This window comes from Pecten maximus, chromosome 4 (assembly GCF_902652985.1).
Source record: "Pecten maximus chromosome 4, xPecMax1.1, whole genome shotgun sequence".
Classification (NCBI taxonomy): domain Eukaryota; kingdom Metazoa; phylum Mollusca; class Bivalvia; order Pectinida; family Pectinidae; genus Pecten; species Pecten maximus.
In genome coordinates, this window is record NC_047018.1 from 46,324,658 (window position 1) to 46,342,220 (window position 17,563).

Here is a 17,563-nt window from a genome sequence, read left to right on the forward strand (position 1 = left end):
ACAGTTAGGTGCAGTGGTTCTCTGATCCCCATAGTACAATCTGTATGGCAATTACATCATGTATAACGAATCCCTAGGCAGCAATAGCAATAATAATCCTACTACTTCTTTGTTTACACCAATCATAGAAATCAATAGTCTGTTTACACTATAAAATTCAGTTAAAGACAATTTCATTAACATACATTTTGTCTAGCTTATCATTATTGTACCAAGAAGACTATATAGCAACTAGGGGCAGCGGTGGCCGAGTGGTTAAGGTGTCCCGACACTTTATCACTAGCCCTCCACCTCTGGGTTGCGAGTTCGAAACCTACATGGGGCAGTTGCCAGGTACTGACTGTAGACCGGTGGTTTGTCTCCGGGTACTCCGGCTTTCCTCCACCTCCAAAACCTGGCACGTCCTTAAATGACCCTGGCTGTTAGTAGGACGTTAAACAAAACAAAACAAACAATATAGCAACTACAATGTAAATATCATTTTCAGTTGTATTGTACTGTGTATCCGCTAGGAAGGTAAAAGGTGAAATTCGTGCCACAGGTAAATTACTACAAGGTGAAATTTTAATAGGTAAATTATTACAGGGTAAAAACATGGTAAAGTCAGCAATCTCAAAACAATCTTTGTTAAAGGACAAGAAAAAATTACAGGTAAAATATCACAGGTAAAAACATTACAGGTAAAATATCACATACAGGAAGATAATTACAGGTTAATTGTCACAGGAAAAACATTACAGTTATGAATGTTCAAAGGTAAATTGTCATCGATGAGATCTGATAGGTAAATTATTACAGGTGAAAATAGTTAACAGGTAAATGTCAACACAGTTCATGAGAAAATCATGTGTATATAAAAATATGAAGAACTTTTCTTATCACAGAATCCTTGAAATAAAAAAAAAATGTGACAATTTTCACAAATTCCATTTGAAATGGAAAGCAAAGAATGTATGCAACTTATAGTTATGAAGTGTTTTAATATTAATGACAATCAGACTGATATGAAAAAAAAGTAATTCCATTTTTTGCTCCAGTCTGTGACATTACAATATTTTGCGATGGACCAAACTATGCAAACAATATCTATAGTTGCTAGTAAACATTTGTTTACAAGCAGTGAGTGTTAAATTATTCAGACAAAACATGCCTTGGGATTTTCTTAGCTATAAATGTTGAAGTTGTTCCATGCTAAATATGGACTGCCGCTAGCTATGAACATTAACTACCGACAAATCACTCTCACGCCTCTGAGTAAATGCTGGATAACGAGACACCAGGTGAAAAACACACAGGTAACCTCATTAAAAACAGTATGGAGAGTGTTATGTTAAAATACATGGAAAACATGTAGATAGTTTGTGTTAGCTTCATTAAGTTTCACTTACCAGAAAGATGTATCATTACAAAAGATTGCCCAAGGTGCAAGCCCACAAGCTTAATTACTGAGACTTAATTCATCTAGATTATTAATCAATCTGCTATTCACCACTTTAAGAAGTCTGTAATGATCCTATAGCTTGGTGTGTGTCACCATAAGCCATTCGATCGTTCAAAACACCAAAGTTTTTAGTTGAGACAGTCTTGATTTTGAGAGAAAACTATATATTATTACTATATACTGTATTATATGATTGGGTGTATATACCAGTTTATATATAAACATCAAACATTTGGATTTTAGTATAATCAAATTTAACAACTTTTCTTTAAACAATTTTTTAACAATCAGACGCTGGATTAATTTTAAAAGTTTACTGAGTAACGAGAAGTAATATAATAGCTGATTAATACTCCCTTTCTGGAAATGGTAAATGGAAAAGCACATTCATTGTGGACAGCTGGTTATGAGTGAGGAAACTGACAACTTCATTCAATAACTATACTGCTTGTAATATTTCACCAAATAAATTAGTTCCTGTTACCACTGATTTAAATTATATAATCAACATTTTTGTGGGATTAACCCTTTCACCCCTACTGACCATATTGGACTTCAAATGATGAATGAATGGCAGAGTCCACTAATGTTTCTTAGGGTTGAAAGGGTTAAGACATACCTTGTACTCACCCTTTGAATAAGAGTCTTTATTATTTTATCAACTTTATTATCAGTCAAATACTAAAACATTTTAGACAAGACAAGGAAAATATCCAGTTGGAGAAATTCCTCCCTTCCCTTCCCAGTTCATGTGTATATAGTGAGTTCATCTTATAGGTTTCAGGAGAATACTTCTATACCAAGTATAGTGATGCATTGCAGAGAAATTGTCATCATTGCAGAGAAATTGACACAGTTGGAAAGAATTTTTTTATTGACACCATTACAGAGAAATTGACATCATTGCAGAGAAATTGACACAGTTGGAAAGAATTTTTTTATTGACACCATTACAGAGAAATTGACATCATTGCAGAGAAATTGACACTGTTTGAGAGAAATTGACACCATTACAAACAAATTGACACCATTGCAGAGAAATTGACACTGTTGGAGAGTTGCAGAGAAATTGGCACTGTCGGCTGCAGAGAAACTGATACCATTGCCGAGAAACTGACTGCACTGTCGGTTGCAGAGAAATGGACACTGTTGCCAAGAAATTGATACAGTTGCAGAGAGATTCACATCATTGCAGAGAAATTAACACCGATTGTTTCCAGCATTACTGAATCACAAGGAGAAATCATTTAATATTACTACCACTGTGGAAGATTAAAGAACTGAAACTGTCAAAGGCTTCAACTTCTGTACTCTTATTTGTAATACACTGGTGTATCATTATAACACATTGGCCGTATCAATTATATAGATACATGTCCTATCGTAATTTGTAGTGCAGACCGTAAAAGGTCAAAGTGGTAAGATCTATTATCAGTAATCAACTACTTAATCTAGCTGCAAACTCAAATCAGATCAAGTTGTTCAAAACACTACTTGACATGACAGCATTATCCGGCAAAATATCTTCAACTGCTGCCATGCTGAACATGTACAACCACTTCAAAATTAATTTCAAAATTGTAGTATTGCATCAATGATATTTAAAAAAGAATCGGCAGATATCCGATAAATTTTTCAAAAATGACCATGCAGGCTTTGCTGAGCGATCACAAAGCTGTAAAATGCTTACAGCCCCAAACAGAATCAGAGTGACGATCAAGACTAAATAACGACTATTAAATATTCATAGTTGAACACGGTACTGTAAACCAAGGAATTGGCGGTATCCGTGGTAGATATCACAGATGTAACACCAATAGGCCGTGGACAGAGAAAATTTAAGGTAGAAAAACATGTACAATGTATTATAAGGAAAAGGACCAATTAAAGAGATATTTTTTATCAACACCAAAGCGATGTTCAAAAAGGTATAAAAAAAAAACTAGAACTGTAAGTGAATGGCTATAGCTTATACCAATCATTTGTGATCATGGCAACCAAATGGCATCTATTGTGTATTATCCCTGAAAACCTTCACCTACATGTACCAATTCAGTGGGTATTTTTAACCCTATTTGGGAATCCAGGGACTAGGGAGCTTGAAATTTGATGGAAATTTAGCGTAGTTCAAGGAAAATTAGAGAAATGTTTACTAAATAAAACTAAACAAGTAAACATCATTAATGTATAACAAGTAAGCAAAAGTAACGTTTAACAAGAGGTACAGTACATAGTTAATCAAATGAGTTCACGGTTGAACTCTACAGAAGTTAACAGAATGATTTGGTCACTGTTCGATTTGATTATCACAATACAATTCAAACTTTTGACATATTCTTTTTTTTTTTTGGATAAAAAATTGTGGAAGAAAAAATTGTTTTTCAATGGGAATGGGGCCAAATTTCGGCCCTCAATTCAGGGTAACAAAACACAGAAAAAAGAATTTGTTCTTGTGAACGTAGAAAAAAAACCCAAGACTTTGTCACTTAATTAAGGCCTCCAATTAGAAGCCTGAGAGGGCAGAAAGGCCTTCAGCAAAGCCTTGGTTTTTGTTATTCTATTTATACATTTATATAATTCCCTAAAAATTTAAAACAAAAATCAAATTATATATATCTTATTGTTAAGAGACAATACAAAGTTCCTAACAATGTATACAGACATACACGTACCAGTACTGCTTTGAATATGGAAATCTATTTTTAGTTATCTCTCCACGATCTCCAATTACGTGGTAGTAGCTGTTACATAAAATATGTTTAACCCTGAAATCTTTGTTGAATATTTCATGCCAGCATCCGCATCATTCTACCCGATTAATCATCATCTGAGATTGTCGGAACACAACTCTGCAGAGCTTAATGGATGTATATATAGAGTCTAGACATTTTTAATCTGAATTATCTCTTAACTAGAAGATAAACAAAGACAATACCAGCATGAAAGATTCATACAAGAACCTTTCATTCCTGTGAAGTTCTTTCCTGAATGTTAAAATTCCCTGGGACTCGTTGCAAAATTTTAATCCAGTCTTGAAAATAACTAGGGAAATAAACATGGTATATACATGTACTCACCTTGTTGAAAGACTAATATAATCTGTCGCACACTTTGGAGTGAGACAGGGGGATCTCAACCCAAGGGGGAAGATTCATAAGTTGTCAATCACAAGGCTTGCAAAGAGCATACATGTAGGTAGGTCATCTCTCATCCTAGGGTGAGATGAGAAAATCCGATATCCACAACTTAACTGGTGTGAGATGAGAAAATCTCATCTCACACCAGTTAAGTTGTGGATATCCTTGTCCAGGTTAAGAGAAAACTGTACACAAACAGTATCTGCACTCCCCAAAAATTTGATTTAAGAAAAATATCAAAAGATACTCTGTTGAAAGAGGCATATTTGGGATGTATCTGGCATAAATTTATGAAGTTTGCTGCAGCTGCACATAAATAGTGGATAAACAAACGGAAGAATAAACCAAAAAAGTGAGGACTTAAAAGGAAACATTTGGTAAGAATTTAAGTAAGGTATTGACTCAATTATTAGGAATGATTAGTGTATAGATTTGATCTTAATTTACTGATTCTATCAGTGATAACTGTTGAAATGTCAAGTACATGCAGAAGTCAAATCATCAATGTCACCTTGGTAAGAAATAACTAGCTCTCTCCTTCCAACATGGCTAAACAGTATGGCACTCTGGTAAGATACTCACTGCTTTTTCCCGACTTGGCTCGAGGAGTTAAATTGTCACCCTGATAAGATACTAGCTGCTTCTTACCAACTTGACTATGGGAGAAATATCACCCTGATAAGATACTAGCTGCTTCCTAACAACTTGACTTGGGGAGAAATATCACCCTGACAAGATACTAGCAGGGTGTTCAGTAGATTTTAGAGTAGCTGGCACAATAGAAATAGTAGGTGGCACCATGTGTGCCAAAGGCACGCAGCCAACAGCGACGCCAAAGGCGGGGGGAGAGTATGAGAGGGGGCATGACCCCCTCTCATAAGGGGGGTATGGGGGGTCTCCCCCAGGAAAATTTTAAATCAAAGAGGCCAGATATGGGTTTTCTCACTATATAACAGTAGTTTTTGGAAATAATTTAGCAATAAAAAATGCACTTTTTACATTTTTGCATGTACATTTTTTATATATATATGTATTGTAAAACTTTTGAGTGTACCAACCGGTGTTTTTGTTTTATTTAGAAGTTTTTGTGAAGAATTAATGATATCTGTACAGTCATGTCTTGTGTCATTTTTAATAGAAAGGTCACAGTTCCAAAACATGTAACTGAAACTGATTAACTCAACTTAAAAAACGTAAATTAAAGAAAAATGATATATAAAATACGAAATACATTATTAATGGCTGTGATTTTACTTCTTTATTGTGTGCGTAATAATTTTAATTCATTACGCCGATTCTGTGTCAGTAAGTTACTTAGTGTGACCCAACTACATGTCAATCACGTCAGACGTTGGTAATCATCTCTCTTCAGAGGATCGCACTCCATAGTTAATCATACGGTTATATTGTACCGTTGTGCGACGATGAACAGTTCAAATGCATCTAAATAACATACCCTTTTGTTTTTTCCTTGAAGAGACTTCAAAAAAGTCGTTTATTTCGTTTCATGATGAACCGGAAGCATGTGCTTGTAACTCATGGTCAGTAAGACGTTTTTATCGCAGCGCGAAAAAAGCATCACACACAATACCTAGATTAACATTGATCGGTGTCGTGAAGAAGCTTGTTGTTTTCTTCCGACGGTGTTTTGACAGCATGGACAAGTGAACGATGAGTAATCATTGAATATTATATAAATAAGGTTGTGTTTTATTTGTTTCCCGAACTCCCCAAAGTCAGAATACGTTTCACAACATTTTAATATGTAAGTAGACATCTGAAAGTAGCCGGCGCCGGGAGCAAAGTAGCCGGTGAAATGCGCCGGTCGCCAGCTTATTTTGAACACCGTGACTAGCTGCTTCTTACCAACTTGACTTGGGGAGAAATGTCACCCTGAATAGATACTGCTTCTTACCAACTTGACTTGGGGAGCGATTAGGTGCCATATAGATCTTGAGTTTGAGGGGGGATACAAATATGATATGACATGTACTGATCAGGGCAGCTTGGAGTCATAAAATTGTCTTCCTTCGACATTTGTCTTACTATGTAATATATATTTATATAAATATGTTTTAAGTCCTACAGAAATCAAAATATGACAATATACATAATTAATGTATAAAAGACAAATCAGTATTTCATAGAATAGAAATATATATATTTACCATTCATAAATAAAGGGAGAAAACTTTGCATACATCAATATGCCACATGGACGAATTCAAGGTGATATACTCAAACAAACAGTAAGATGTGTACGTTAGAAAAAAATTTGAATTCAACTTATCAAAGAAGATTTTAATAAAAGATCCACATCGTCCGGAGAAGAACTGAAGGATGAATGTTAACGAGTTAATTTCAATGCAAAAAACATCACAGGATTTCTAATTAACACATATCAATTGTTATTAATTGCCTATATATCTTTATACTGCAGGACAATTCAACTGAAATTTTTTCACCAAAATACAAAAAGGCAGAGGATCCTTCTAATCAGTCAAGTGTGACCGATAATACATTTTAATAAGTGACGCTTATTACCGTTATATATCAAACCGCTAAATTTTGATGATAGAAAATAAATCAGAATTATGGTTGCAGCTATATCCATTTATTGTAGAGGCAAGAAATCAATAGTAGAAATAGGTAATGTTACGGAGACCTTCAGGTTTGTTCTAACAAGGGAGTATATATACGAATGCCCGTGTGACCTTCTCTCCGAACATAAAGGAACTTAACTGCCGAGAGCTCTTGAGGTAATTAATTTACGTAAGACAGATGTGGGTTTCTCAGTTTAACCCTAACACAAGATCAGCAGCATCAACATTTATCAGAACACTGGAGTTACATTTGCTTTTTGTTATTTCAAAAGTTTCAACAAAGAAACAACTGACATAGAACTACTTAACTACTTAAGATTGAAAAAAACTTCAATTAAATTTGCTTCCTGAAAAAGAAGTGATATTATAAGAGTAAAATCCCTGTGACCTAGCTCTGCGATAAAATCCAATTATTTGTGTTGAATGGCTTCAGGGGCAATCTGATTAGTCTTTGGACAGGATGCATATACTGTATTATATTTACGAAAGGAAATAAATGTGAGACAAATGATTACAGATCAAAAGTTTAATTGTAGGAATGTCAAATATCTTAACTTTTTTATAATAACATCATAATATATATATATATATTCACCTGAAAAGCTTGCTCTGAGAGTAAGGGTTTTGATGGTTTGTGTTTTTATTATCATTATATTAATATATATATTAACAAAAACGAGTCAACATTACAAACAATTGCAATCAATAACGCAAGCGCTTTCAGGCCTATCAAACTACTAAAACTTATATTTTCACTGTAGCGATGAGCAGTGAAAATATAAGATTTTGCAGTTTAATATAAGTTTTTCGTTTTTGACCAATCAGAGCGGACCTTTGTATTCACCTCGTTGAAAGTTGCCGATTTTTCCAATAGAAGCGGAGATAGATAAATTGGTTATTTTGCTGTATTTCTGAAATATTCTGACTAGTTTTTGACTTAATACTCACTTGACGTTAGCTATTCATGCTAAGATCGATTCTCCGATAACAGCAGAAAACGCTTAAAATGTGCTGGTCAGTCCTTTCAAAATGGCGCCGTCAAGTTGATGTGGAGTAATGTCACAAAGAGATGACGTCATTACTGATTCACACACTTTTTACTATTAATTTCTCGATGTTTTTAATTTTGTTTTTAAGTTTATGAAATGAAATCGTATGACAGAATATTTTGATATTTTTCACTCTTGCTTCACACTCGTGAAAATATTGATATTCTGTCATACTCGTGAAATATATGTTATATTAAACGGGAAACCATTCAATATCCTCTATATATCTGATGTGTATGTCAACTTTTGGTGTGACCTTGACCAGCACAAATGCTTACCTTTATCCTGCAACACAATGTTAAGACCAAATGAGCCCCAGACACACACTGTTCTACTAACTACTGTGGAACTTAACCTCTTATAGTTCCAATATGACAGCCAGTATTTCTGTAGATAGAATCAATTTTTTTCATTTCAAAATTGTTTGAGTATCATTTAAATGAGTGATCATTTTCACAATCCTATCACTTCATTAGCTGTAAGTAATATGTACTGAACATCTCTATAGATTTATAGAAAATAGCTGTGATGTAGTCATTTTTGTACCCTGTCTATGACCTTGACCTTCAGACTTGCTCATAAAAAGTACCTTGATTTTAGTGACTTTCAATGACCCTAAATCCTGCTTTACAAATGAACTATAACACTTGTGACCATGACTTTCAGTCCTATTCTTAACAATGTACTATATCATATGTTACCTTGACCTCCAGCCCAGCCCTGTTAAATGTTTCATATCTATTGTGATCTTGACATTCAGCCCTGCTCTTTCAAATGTACCACAACTTGTATAACCTTGATTCTTAGTCTTGTTCTTACCAATGACCATAACTTGTGACCTTGACCTTTCATTTACCTTTGATTTCTCTACAATGTAGGTAAATGATAATTCCATTAGAACAAAAGGCACTGAATAATAATAAATATTGATGACCACACAACATTTTGAAAAAAGAAAAGAAAATAAAGAATGTTTGACCATTTACAAATTCATCATAATATACTGTAAATTCTGACTGGTTATAAAGTCCTGAATTGAAGATATACAATCCTCACAATGACCTACCATGGTTACGATAGTATCTGCCAGCAGACATTTCACAGGCCAGGTGTGATTACCATAACCTATTGTTTACCAGAAGGCCACAAGGAGTCCAGGATTACCATAACCTATTGTCTACCAGAAGGCCACTAGGAGTCCAGGATTACCATAACCTATTGTCTACCAGAAGGCCACAAGGAGTCCAGGATTACCATAACCTATTGTCTACCAGAAGGCCACAAATAGCCCAGGATTAACATAACCTATTGTCTACCAGAAGGCCACAAAGAGTCAAGGATTACCATAACCTATTGTCTACCAGAAGGCCACTATGAGTTCAGGATTACCATAACCTATTGTCTACCAGAAGGCCACAAATAGCCCAGGATTAACATAACCTATTGTCTACCAGAAGGCCACAAAGAGTCAAGGATTACCATAACCTATTGCCTACCAGAAGGCCACAAAGAGTCCAGGATTACCATAACCTATTGTCTACCAGAAGGCCACTAGGAGTCCAGGATTACCATAACCTATTGTCTACCAGAAGGCCACTAGGAGTCCAGGATTACCATAACCTATTGTCTACCAGAAGGCCACTAGGAGTCCAGGATTACCATAACCTATTGTCTACCAGAAGGCCACAAAGAGTCCAGTATTACCATAACCTATTGTCTACCAGAAGGCCACTAGGAGTTCAGGATTACCATAACCTATTGTCTACCAGAAGGCCACTAGGAGTCCAGGATTACCATAACCTATTGTCTACCAGAAGGCCACTAGGAGTTCAGGATTACCATAACCTATTGTCTACCAGAAGGCCACAAATAGCCCAGGATTAACATAACCTATTGTCTACCAGAAGGCCACAAAGAGTCAAGGATTACCATAACCTATTGCCTACCAGAAGGCCACAAATAGCCCAGGATTAACATAACCTATTGTCTACCAGAAGGCCACAATGAATCCAGGATTACCATAACCTATTGTCTACCAGAAGGCCACTAGGAGTCCAGGATTACCATAACCTATTGTCTACCAGAAAGCCACTAGGAGTCCAGGATTACCATAACCTATTGTCTATAAGAAGGCCACAAAGAGTCCAGGATTACCATAACCTATTGTCTACCAGAAGGCCACTAGGAGTCCAGGATTACCATAACCTATTGTCTACCAGAAGGCCACAAAGAGTCCAGTATTACCATAACCTATTGTCTACCAGAAGGCCACTAGGAGTCCAGGATTACCATAGCCTATTGTCTACCAGAAGGCCACTAGGAGTCCAGGATTACCATAACCTATTGTCTATAAGAAGGCCACTATGAGTTCAGGATTACCATAACCTATTGTCTACCAGAAGGCCACTATGAATCCAGGATTACCATAACCTATTGTCTACCAGAAGGCCACTAGGAGTCCAGGATTACCATAACCTATTGTCTATAAGGCCACAAAGAGTCCAGGATTACCATAACCTATTGTCTACCAGAAGGCCACAATGAATCCAGGATTACCATAACCTATTGTCTACCAGGCGGCCACAATGAATCCAGGACTACCATAACCTATTGTTTACCAGAAGGCCACAAAGAGACTGAAGAGTCCAGGTTAACATGGCCTACGGTATTGTGTACAAGATGGCCACAAAAAGTTCAGGTTACAATAACCTATTGTGTACAAGATGGCCACAAAAAGTCCAGGTTACAATAACCTATTGTGTACAAGATGGCCACAAAAAGTCCAGGTTACAATAACCTATCGTGTACAAGATGGCCACAAAGAGTCCAGGTTACAATAACCTATTGTGTACAAGATGGCCACAAAAAGTCCAGGTTACAATAACCTATCGTGTACAAGATGGCCACAAAGAGTCCAGGTTACAATAACCTATTGTGTACAAGATGGCCACAAAGAGTCCAGGTTACAATAACCTATTGTGTACAAGATGGCCACAAAGAGTCCAGGTTACAATAACCTATTGTGTACAAGATGGCCACAAAGAGTCCGGGTTACAATAACCTATTGTGTACAAGATGGCCACAAAGAGTCCGGGTTACAATAACCTATTGTGTACAAGATGGCCACAAAGAGTCCAGGTTACAATAACCTATTGTGTACAAGATGGCCACAAAGAGTCCAGGTTACAATAACCTATTGTGTACAAGATGGCCACAGTCCAGGTTACAATAACCTATTGTGTACAAGATGGCCACAAAGAGTCCAGGGTTACAATAACCTATTGTGTACAAGATGGCCACAAAGAGTCCAGGTTACAATAACCTATTGTGTACAAGATGGCCACAAAGAGTCCAGGTTACAATAACCTATCGTGTACACGACGGCCACAAAGAGTCCAGGATTCCCATTTCCTTTTCTTGCCAACAGGTCTCACAATTGAATAGTGCTGTTATACATATAAAAGCTGGTAGGTTTTTTTTTATTTTCAGCTGCTCAGAATGATATTGGTGACATGTAACAACCTTTGATAGACAGCCCTGAGGCCAATCACTCCAGACACACCAGTAGTCTCATATTCCATGGAGATATCACTGGCCAAATACCTTGGTTTAAAATTTGATTTCCATTGTTTATACATTCAAAAAGAGGCCCATGGGGCATGCATTGCTCACCTGAATATTTCAGTAATTCTGGTAAAGGATTCTTAAATTATCATGTATTTCTGTCAACTTTTTCCTTCAGCCATGCAAATTGAGCATTCTGGTTAAAAAAAAAACCCAACAAAGCAAACAAGAGTACTTCTGACAGGTTAGCTTATATCCTGATATATTATTAAGACGCCATCTGCCCAATATCACTGAGATTAAGTTTGATTTTTGAAATTTGGACTTCAAAAGCAATTGCAAATAGGAAACAAAATATACACGTGATTCTTGTTTCCTTCCACCTCCATATTCCATATTCCAATACTCTTTGTTTTTCTTTTTATAATCAAGGGCAATTGTCAGATATAAATTTGTCCTTGACTAACTTAATGTTTGGTCAGCTGACAGCTTGTTTATTCTTGTTTTTATTTATAATGTCATGACAAAATGTTAATCAGTGAAAATACACAAAAAATTTCCTTGACCTGTGTGACAGTTTATTTCTGACCAACTTTGCTTCATAGCATTTTAACAAAATCTGTACCAGTGAAAAGATACAAAATTTGACAATGAACTTGACCTTTGACTTAGACCTCTGATCAGTTGACTTGTTTAATCAAACTCAAGTTTTGTACAAAATCGATTCTCCTTCATCCAAGGATGTTGCAGACTAAATATGGACCAAATCATTCCATTCATATAGAAAGATTTTAAAGAATTTGCTATATATCCCCCTATCATGGTCCCTACCCTTCAGGCCTTTATTGTATGTGTATACTAATGGTATTTATTGAATAGGTTCTCCAATATCAGGATCAGGTATTGTATACAACATAGAGGAGATTGTAGGTGGTGTGATGGGAAGTGTAGGTGGTGTGATGGGAAGTGTAGGTGGTGTGATGGGAAGTGTAGGTGGTGTGATGGGAAGTGTAGGTGGTGTGATGGGAAGTGTAGGTGGTGTGATGGGAAGTGTAGGTGGTGTGATGGAAGTGTAGGTGGTGTGATGGGAAGTGTAGGTGGTGATTTTGATGGGAAGTGTAGGGTGGTGTGATGGGGAGTGTAGGTGATGTGATGGGGAGTGTAGGTGATGTGATGGGAAGTGTAGGTGGTTAGTTGATGGAAGTGTAGGTGGTGTTGATGGGGAGTTGTAGGTGGTGTGATGGGGTGTTGGTCGTTTGGGGACTGTGGTGTTGTTGGGAGTGTAGTGGTTTTGAGTTGTATGTTGGGTGTTGTGTGGGTGTCTGTTTTGTGGTGTTAGCTGTTGTGATGGGTTAGGTGGTTTGATGGTTTGGTAGTGCTGGTTTTTAGGTTGTTGATGGGAGTGTGTGGTTTGATTGGAGTGTTTGTGTTGATGGGAGTGTAGGTGTTGCTGATGGGCAGTTCTGTTTTGTTGGTCGTGTGTTGTGATGCCTTCGTGGTGTTTTACTTGGGGATGTTTGTGTTTTGTGCTTGTGTTCTGGTTTTTGTTGGGTGTTGGTCTTGTGTTTGTCTGGAATTGTTGTGTGATGAGAGTGTTGGTGTTTGGTTAGTGTGTGTTTGTAGCTGTTGGTGGTGTGCATGGGTTGTTTTAGTTTTTGTTTGTGTGTTGTTTGTGGGAGTGTGTGATGCCTCTTAGTGTTCCTTTGGTTTTGTGGGCGTGGGTGTTTGTGATTGGGATGTGGTTGTGTGTGGGTGTAGGTGTTGTTGTTGGTGCTTTCGTGGCGTGATGGGAGTGTTTCCTTTTGTTGCTTGGCTTTCTTTTTTTTTTTTCTTGATGTGGTTGTGCTTGTCCTTGTACTTTGTGTGTTCGTTTTGTTTTTTTTGCTTGTGTTTGTATTTGTTGCTGTTTCTATTGGAGTGTTGGGGTGCGTGTTTGATTGCGTTTAGGTTGGTTGCTTGTGGTTCAGTTTTTGTTTTTTTTTTGTGTGCTAGTTTAGGATGTTTGTTTTGTGTGTTTGCTGGGAGCTGTCGTGTGTGATGGGAGTGCTGGTGTTCTTGCCTTTGTTGTATGCGTGTGTTGTTGTGGTGTTGGTTGGTGTGTGTTTGTGTGTGATGGGGTGTAGGAATGTGTATGGTACGTGTATGCGGTGGTGTTGAAGTTGCTGAGTGGTTGTGATTAGTGTTGCTTTGCGTGTGATGGATTTTGTGTTGTGCTGATTGTTAGGTGGTGTGATGGGAGTTGTTTTGTTTTGGTTGCATGTTTGAGTTTGTGTATTTGTGTATGTTTGGGGAGTTTTTTTGTTCTGTTCTTCTTTTATTGTTGTGGTGTTGTTTCTGTGATTGTTAGGTTGTGTTTGTATTGATTTTGTCTATGTGGTTAAAGGTTATTTGTTTTTTGCTTCGTGTGCAGGTGGGTGTATGGGTTGTTGGTGTACTGGGTGTATGGGGAGGTGTGTGGGTGGTGTTGTGGGAAGGGAAGTGTAGGTGGTGTGATGGGAAGTGTAGGTGGTGTGTGTGATGGAGTGTTAAGGGTGGGTGGATGTGGGTGTGATGGAGTGTAATGTATGGGATGTGGAGTTGTGGTCGGTGTCGATTGGTGGATGGGGATTGTTGTTGTGTGATTGGTTTATGTTTTGTGTTGGATGATTCGGTTTTTGCATGTAAGTTGTAGTGGGTTTTTGTGACTCGGATTTGGTGGTTTGTGATGGCCTTTGTATTTGTTCTGAGGTTTGTTTAATTTTGTTTTGGATTTTTTGGGGGGGTGGTTTGGTTTTTGGGTTTAATTTGTTGTTGTATGTTGGTGTGGTTTTGTTTTGGGCCCTTTCTTTTGTTTTGGGTTGGTTTTTTTTCGGGGTTATCCTTTCCCTTTGGTTTGGTTTTGCGTTTTTTTGTTTGGTTGTTTTGGGGGGTAGTTTTTTTTGGGTATGGTTTTATGGAAGTTTGTAATTTTTTTGTTTTTTTGGGGTTTGTTTGTGGGAATTTTATTTTTTGGGTTAGGGTTTTTTGGTTTTGGTTTTTTTGGGTTTTTTGGTTTTTGTTTCTGTTTTTTTGGGTTCGTGTGATTGTGTGTTGGGGTTTTGGTTGTTTTTTGTTGGGTTATTGATGTGGGTTTATGTGTGGTGGCCCGTTTATGGTTTTTTTTAGTTTTTTGTTTTTTGGGTTTTTGTTTTGGTTTCTGTTTGGTTTATTTTTTTTGTTCTGTGTTTTTTTTTTTTTTGTGTTTTTTGGGTGTGTTGCCTTTTTGGGGTTTTTTGGGGTTTGTGTTGGGGGTTTTTTCTTTTTTTGGTTTGGTTGGGTGAGGTTGTGTGGTAGGGGGTGTGGTTTGATGGGGTGTGGTGTTGTTGGAGTGTGGTGGTGGTGGGTGTGAGTGGGGGTTGGCGGGGTGGTGGGGTTTTTTTGGGGGGGTTGGGGGGGTGGGGGTGTTGGGGTTTTTTTGGGGGGTTTTGGGGGGTGGGGGTGGTTTGGGGGTGTGGGGGTGTTTTGGGGAAAATGGGGGTTTTTTTTGGGGGGTGCTTTTTTTTGTTGGGAAGTTTTTTTTTTTGGGGGTTTGGGGGGTTTTTTTGGGTTTTTTTTTTTGGGGGAAGGGTTTTTTGGTTTTGGGGGATTTGGGGGGTTTTTTTTGGGGTTTTTTGGGGGTTTTGGGGGGTGGGGTTTTGGGGGGTGTGGTGGTTTGTGGGGGGGGGGGGGGGGGGGGGGTTTTTTTGGGTTTTGGGGGGGGGGGGTTTTTTGGGGGGTGATGGGGTGTGGTGGGTGGGGGGGGTTTTTTGGGGGGGGGTTTGGTTTGGGGTGGGGGGGGGGTTGTGGGGGGGGGGGGTGTTTTTGGGGGTGGGGTTTGTTTGTTGTGGTTTTCCCTTTTTTGGTGTTGGGGGGTTTTGTTTTTTGGGGTGGTGTTGGTTTGCTTTTTTGTTGTGGTGGTGTTTTGTGTTTGGGTTTTTTTTCTGTTGCTGGGCTTTTGGGTGTTTGGTTCGGTGCTGTTGGAGGCCGGTGGTGGTTTTTGCTGGGCCGTGTAGGTGGTTGTGATGGGAAGTGTAGGTGGTGTGATGGGGAAGTGTAAGGTGATGTGATGGGAAGTGTAGGTGGTGTGATGGGAAGTGTAGGTGGTGTGATGGGAAGTGTAGGTGGTGTGATGGGAAGTGTAGGTGGTGTGATGGGAAGTGTAGGTGGTGTGATGGGAAGTGTAGGTGGTGTGATGGGAAGTGTAAGGTGTGTGATGGGAAGTGTAGGTAGTGTGATGGGAAGTGTAGGTGGTGTGATGGAAGTGTAGGTGGTGTGATGGGAAGTGTAGGTGGTGTGATGGGGAGTGTAGGTGGTGTGATGGGAAGTGTATAAGGTGGTGTGATGGGAAGTGTAGGAAGTGTGATGGGAAGTGTAGGTGGTGTGATTGGAAGTGTAGGTGGTGTGATGGGAAGTGTAGGTGGTGTGATGGGAAGTGTAGGTGGTGTGATGGGAAGTGTAGGTGGTGTGATGGGAAGTGAAGGTTGTGTGATGGGAAGTGTAGGTGGTGTGATGGGAAGTGTAGGTGGTGTGATGGGAAGTGAAGGTTGTGTGATGGGGTGATGGGGAAGTGTAGGTGGTGTGATGGGAAGTGTAGGTGGTGTGATGGAAGTGAAGGTTGTGTGATGGGAGTGTAGGTGGTGTAATGGGAAGTGTAGGTGGTGTGATGGGAAGTGTAGGTGGTGTGATGGGAAGTGTAGGTGATGTGATGGGAAGTGTAGGTGGTGTGATGGGAAGTGTAGGTGGTGTGATGGGAAGTGTAGGTGGTGTGATGGGAAGTGTAGGTGGTGTGATGAGAATGGGATGGTAACAGAATCATTTGTAAGTGATTGATAGGAAATATGAAATATTTGGCAATTTAAGAGTGAAAGGTAACAAAGGGCCAAATGGGCCCGAATTGCTCACCTGCAATGGAGTGATCTTTTCATATAAGGATCCTGCATTTATTTGAAAGCATGCTACAGGGCCAATATAATGTCTCTCTGCACTTTGGCTATTCAGAAGTCATTTAAAGATCTGAGCATACATGACTGACATGGCCTTGAATGTGAGTCAAGGTCATTCATTAGCATGCTACAGACCCAATATCAACTGCCTGGGACTCTTGGTTATTGAGAAGAAGTCATTTAATGATTTCAGCCTTTTTGACCCCTGTGACCTCGAATGAAGATCAAGGTCATTCATTTAAATAAATTTGGTAGCCCTTCACGTAAGCATGCTACTTGCCTAATATTAATTCACTAGGCTTCTTGGTTACTGAGAAGAAGTTGTTTAAATATTTCAGCCTATCTGACCAATGTGACCTTGAATGAAGGTCAAGGTCATTCATTTTTAAAAAAAACTTGGTCGCCCTTTGCCCCAGCATGCTACTGGCCTATTACAAGTCCCTGGGCCTGACTCAGTTATTGAGAAGAGGTTGTTTAAAATTGTTAGCCTATTTGACCCCTGTTACCTTGAATGAAAATCAACTTCATTCTTTTGAACAAACTAGTTAGCCCTTTATCCCAGCATGACACAGGCCCAATATCAAGTCACTGGGCCTCTTGGTTATTGAGAAAAAGTTGTTTCAAGATTTTAGTCTATTCGACCTGTGACCTTGAAAGTAGGTCAAGGTCATTCATTGAACAAACTTGGTAGCCCTTCTCCCCAGCATGCTACAAGTCCAATATAAAATCCCAGGGACTCTCGGTTATTGAGTAGAAATTGTTCAGATTTCAGCCTATTTGACCAATGTGACCTTGAATGAAGGTCAAGGTCATTCATTCGAACAAACTT

The 17,563-nt window shown here is 38.4% G+C and overlaps 2 protein-coding genes across 2 annotated transcripts in view; one reads left to right on the forward strand and one right to left on the reverse strand.

Moving 5' to 3' along the window:
- LOC117326580 overlaps positions 1 to 17,563 on the reverse strand; it is a 71,286-nt gene that overhangs the window by 30,484 nt on the left and 23,239 nt on the right. The gene's annotated exons all lie outside the window — the stretch shown is intronic.
- LOC117326581 (uncharacterized PE-PGRS family protein PE_PGRS10-like) lies at positions 11,567 to 16,058 on the forward strand. The gene is made up of 4 exons (XM_033883339.1): positions 11,567 to 11,657; positions 12,674 to 12,866; positions 14,205 to 14,335; positions 15,871 to 16,058. Exons 1-4 carry the CDS (start codon positions 11,567 to 11,569, stop codon positions 16,056 to 16,058), a joined length of 603 nt encoding a protein of 200 aa, XP_033739230.1.

Coding starts and splice junctions, on each gene's coding strand:
- LOC117326581 (XM_033883339.1), top strand. CDS start 11,567: ATGGCCACAAAGAGTCCAGGTTACAATAACCTATCGTGTACACGACGG. Junction 11,658..12,673: donor TTTCCTTTTCTTGCCAACAG/GTCTCACAATTG, acceptor TTTATTGAATAG/GTTCTCCAATATCAGGATCA. Junction 12,867..14,204: donor GTAGGTGGTGTGATGGAAGT/GTAGGTGGTGTG, acceptor CTTCGTGTGCAG/GTGGGTGTATGGGTTGTTGG.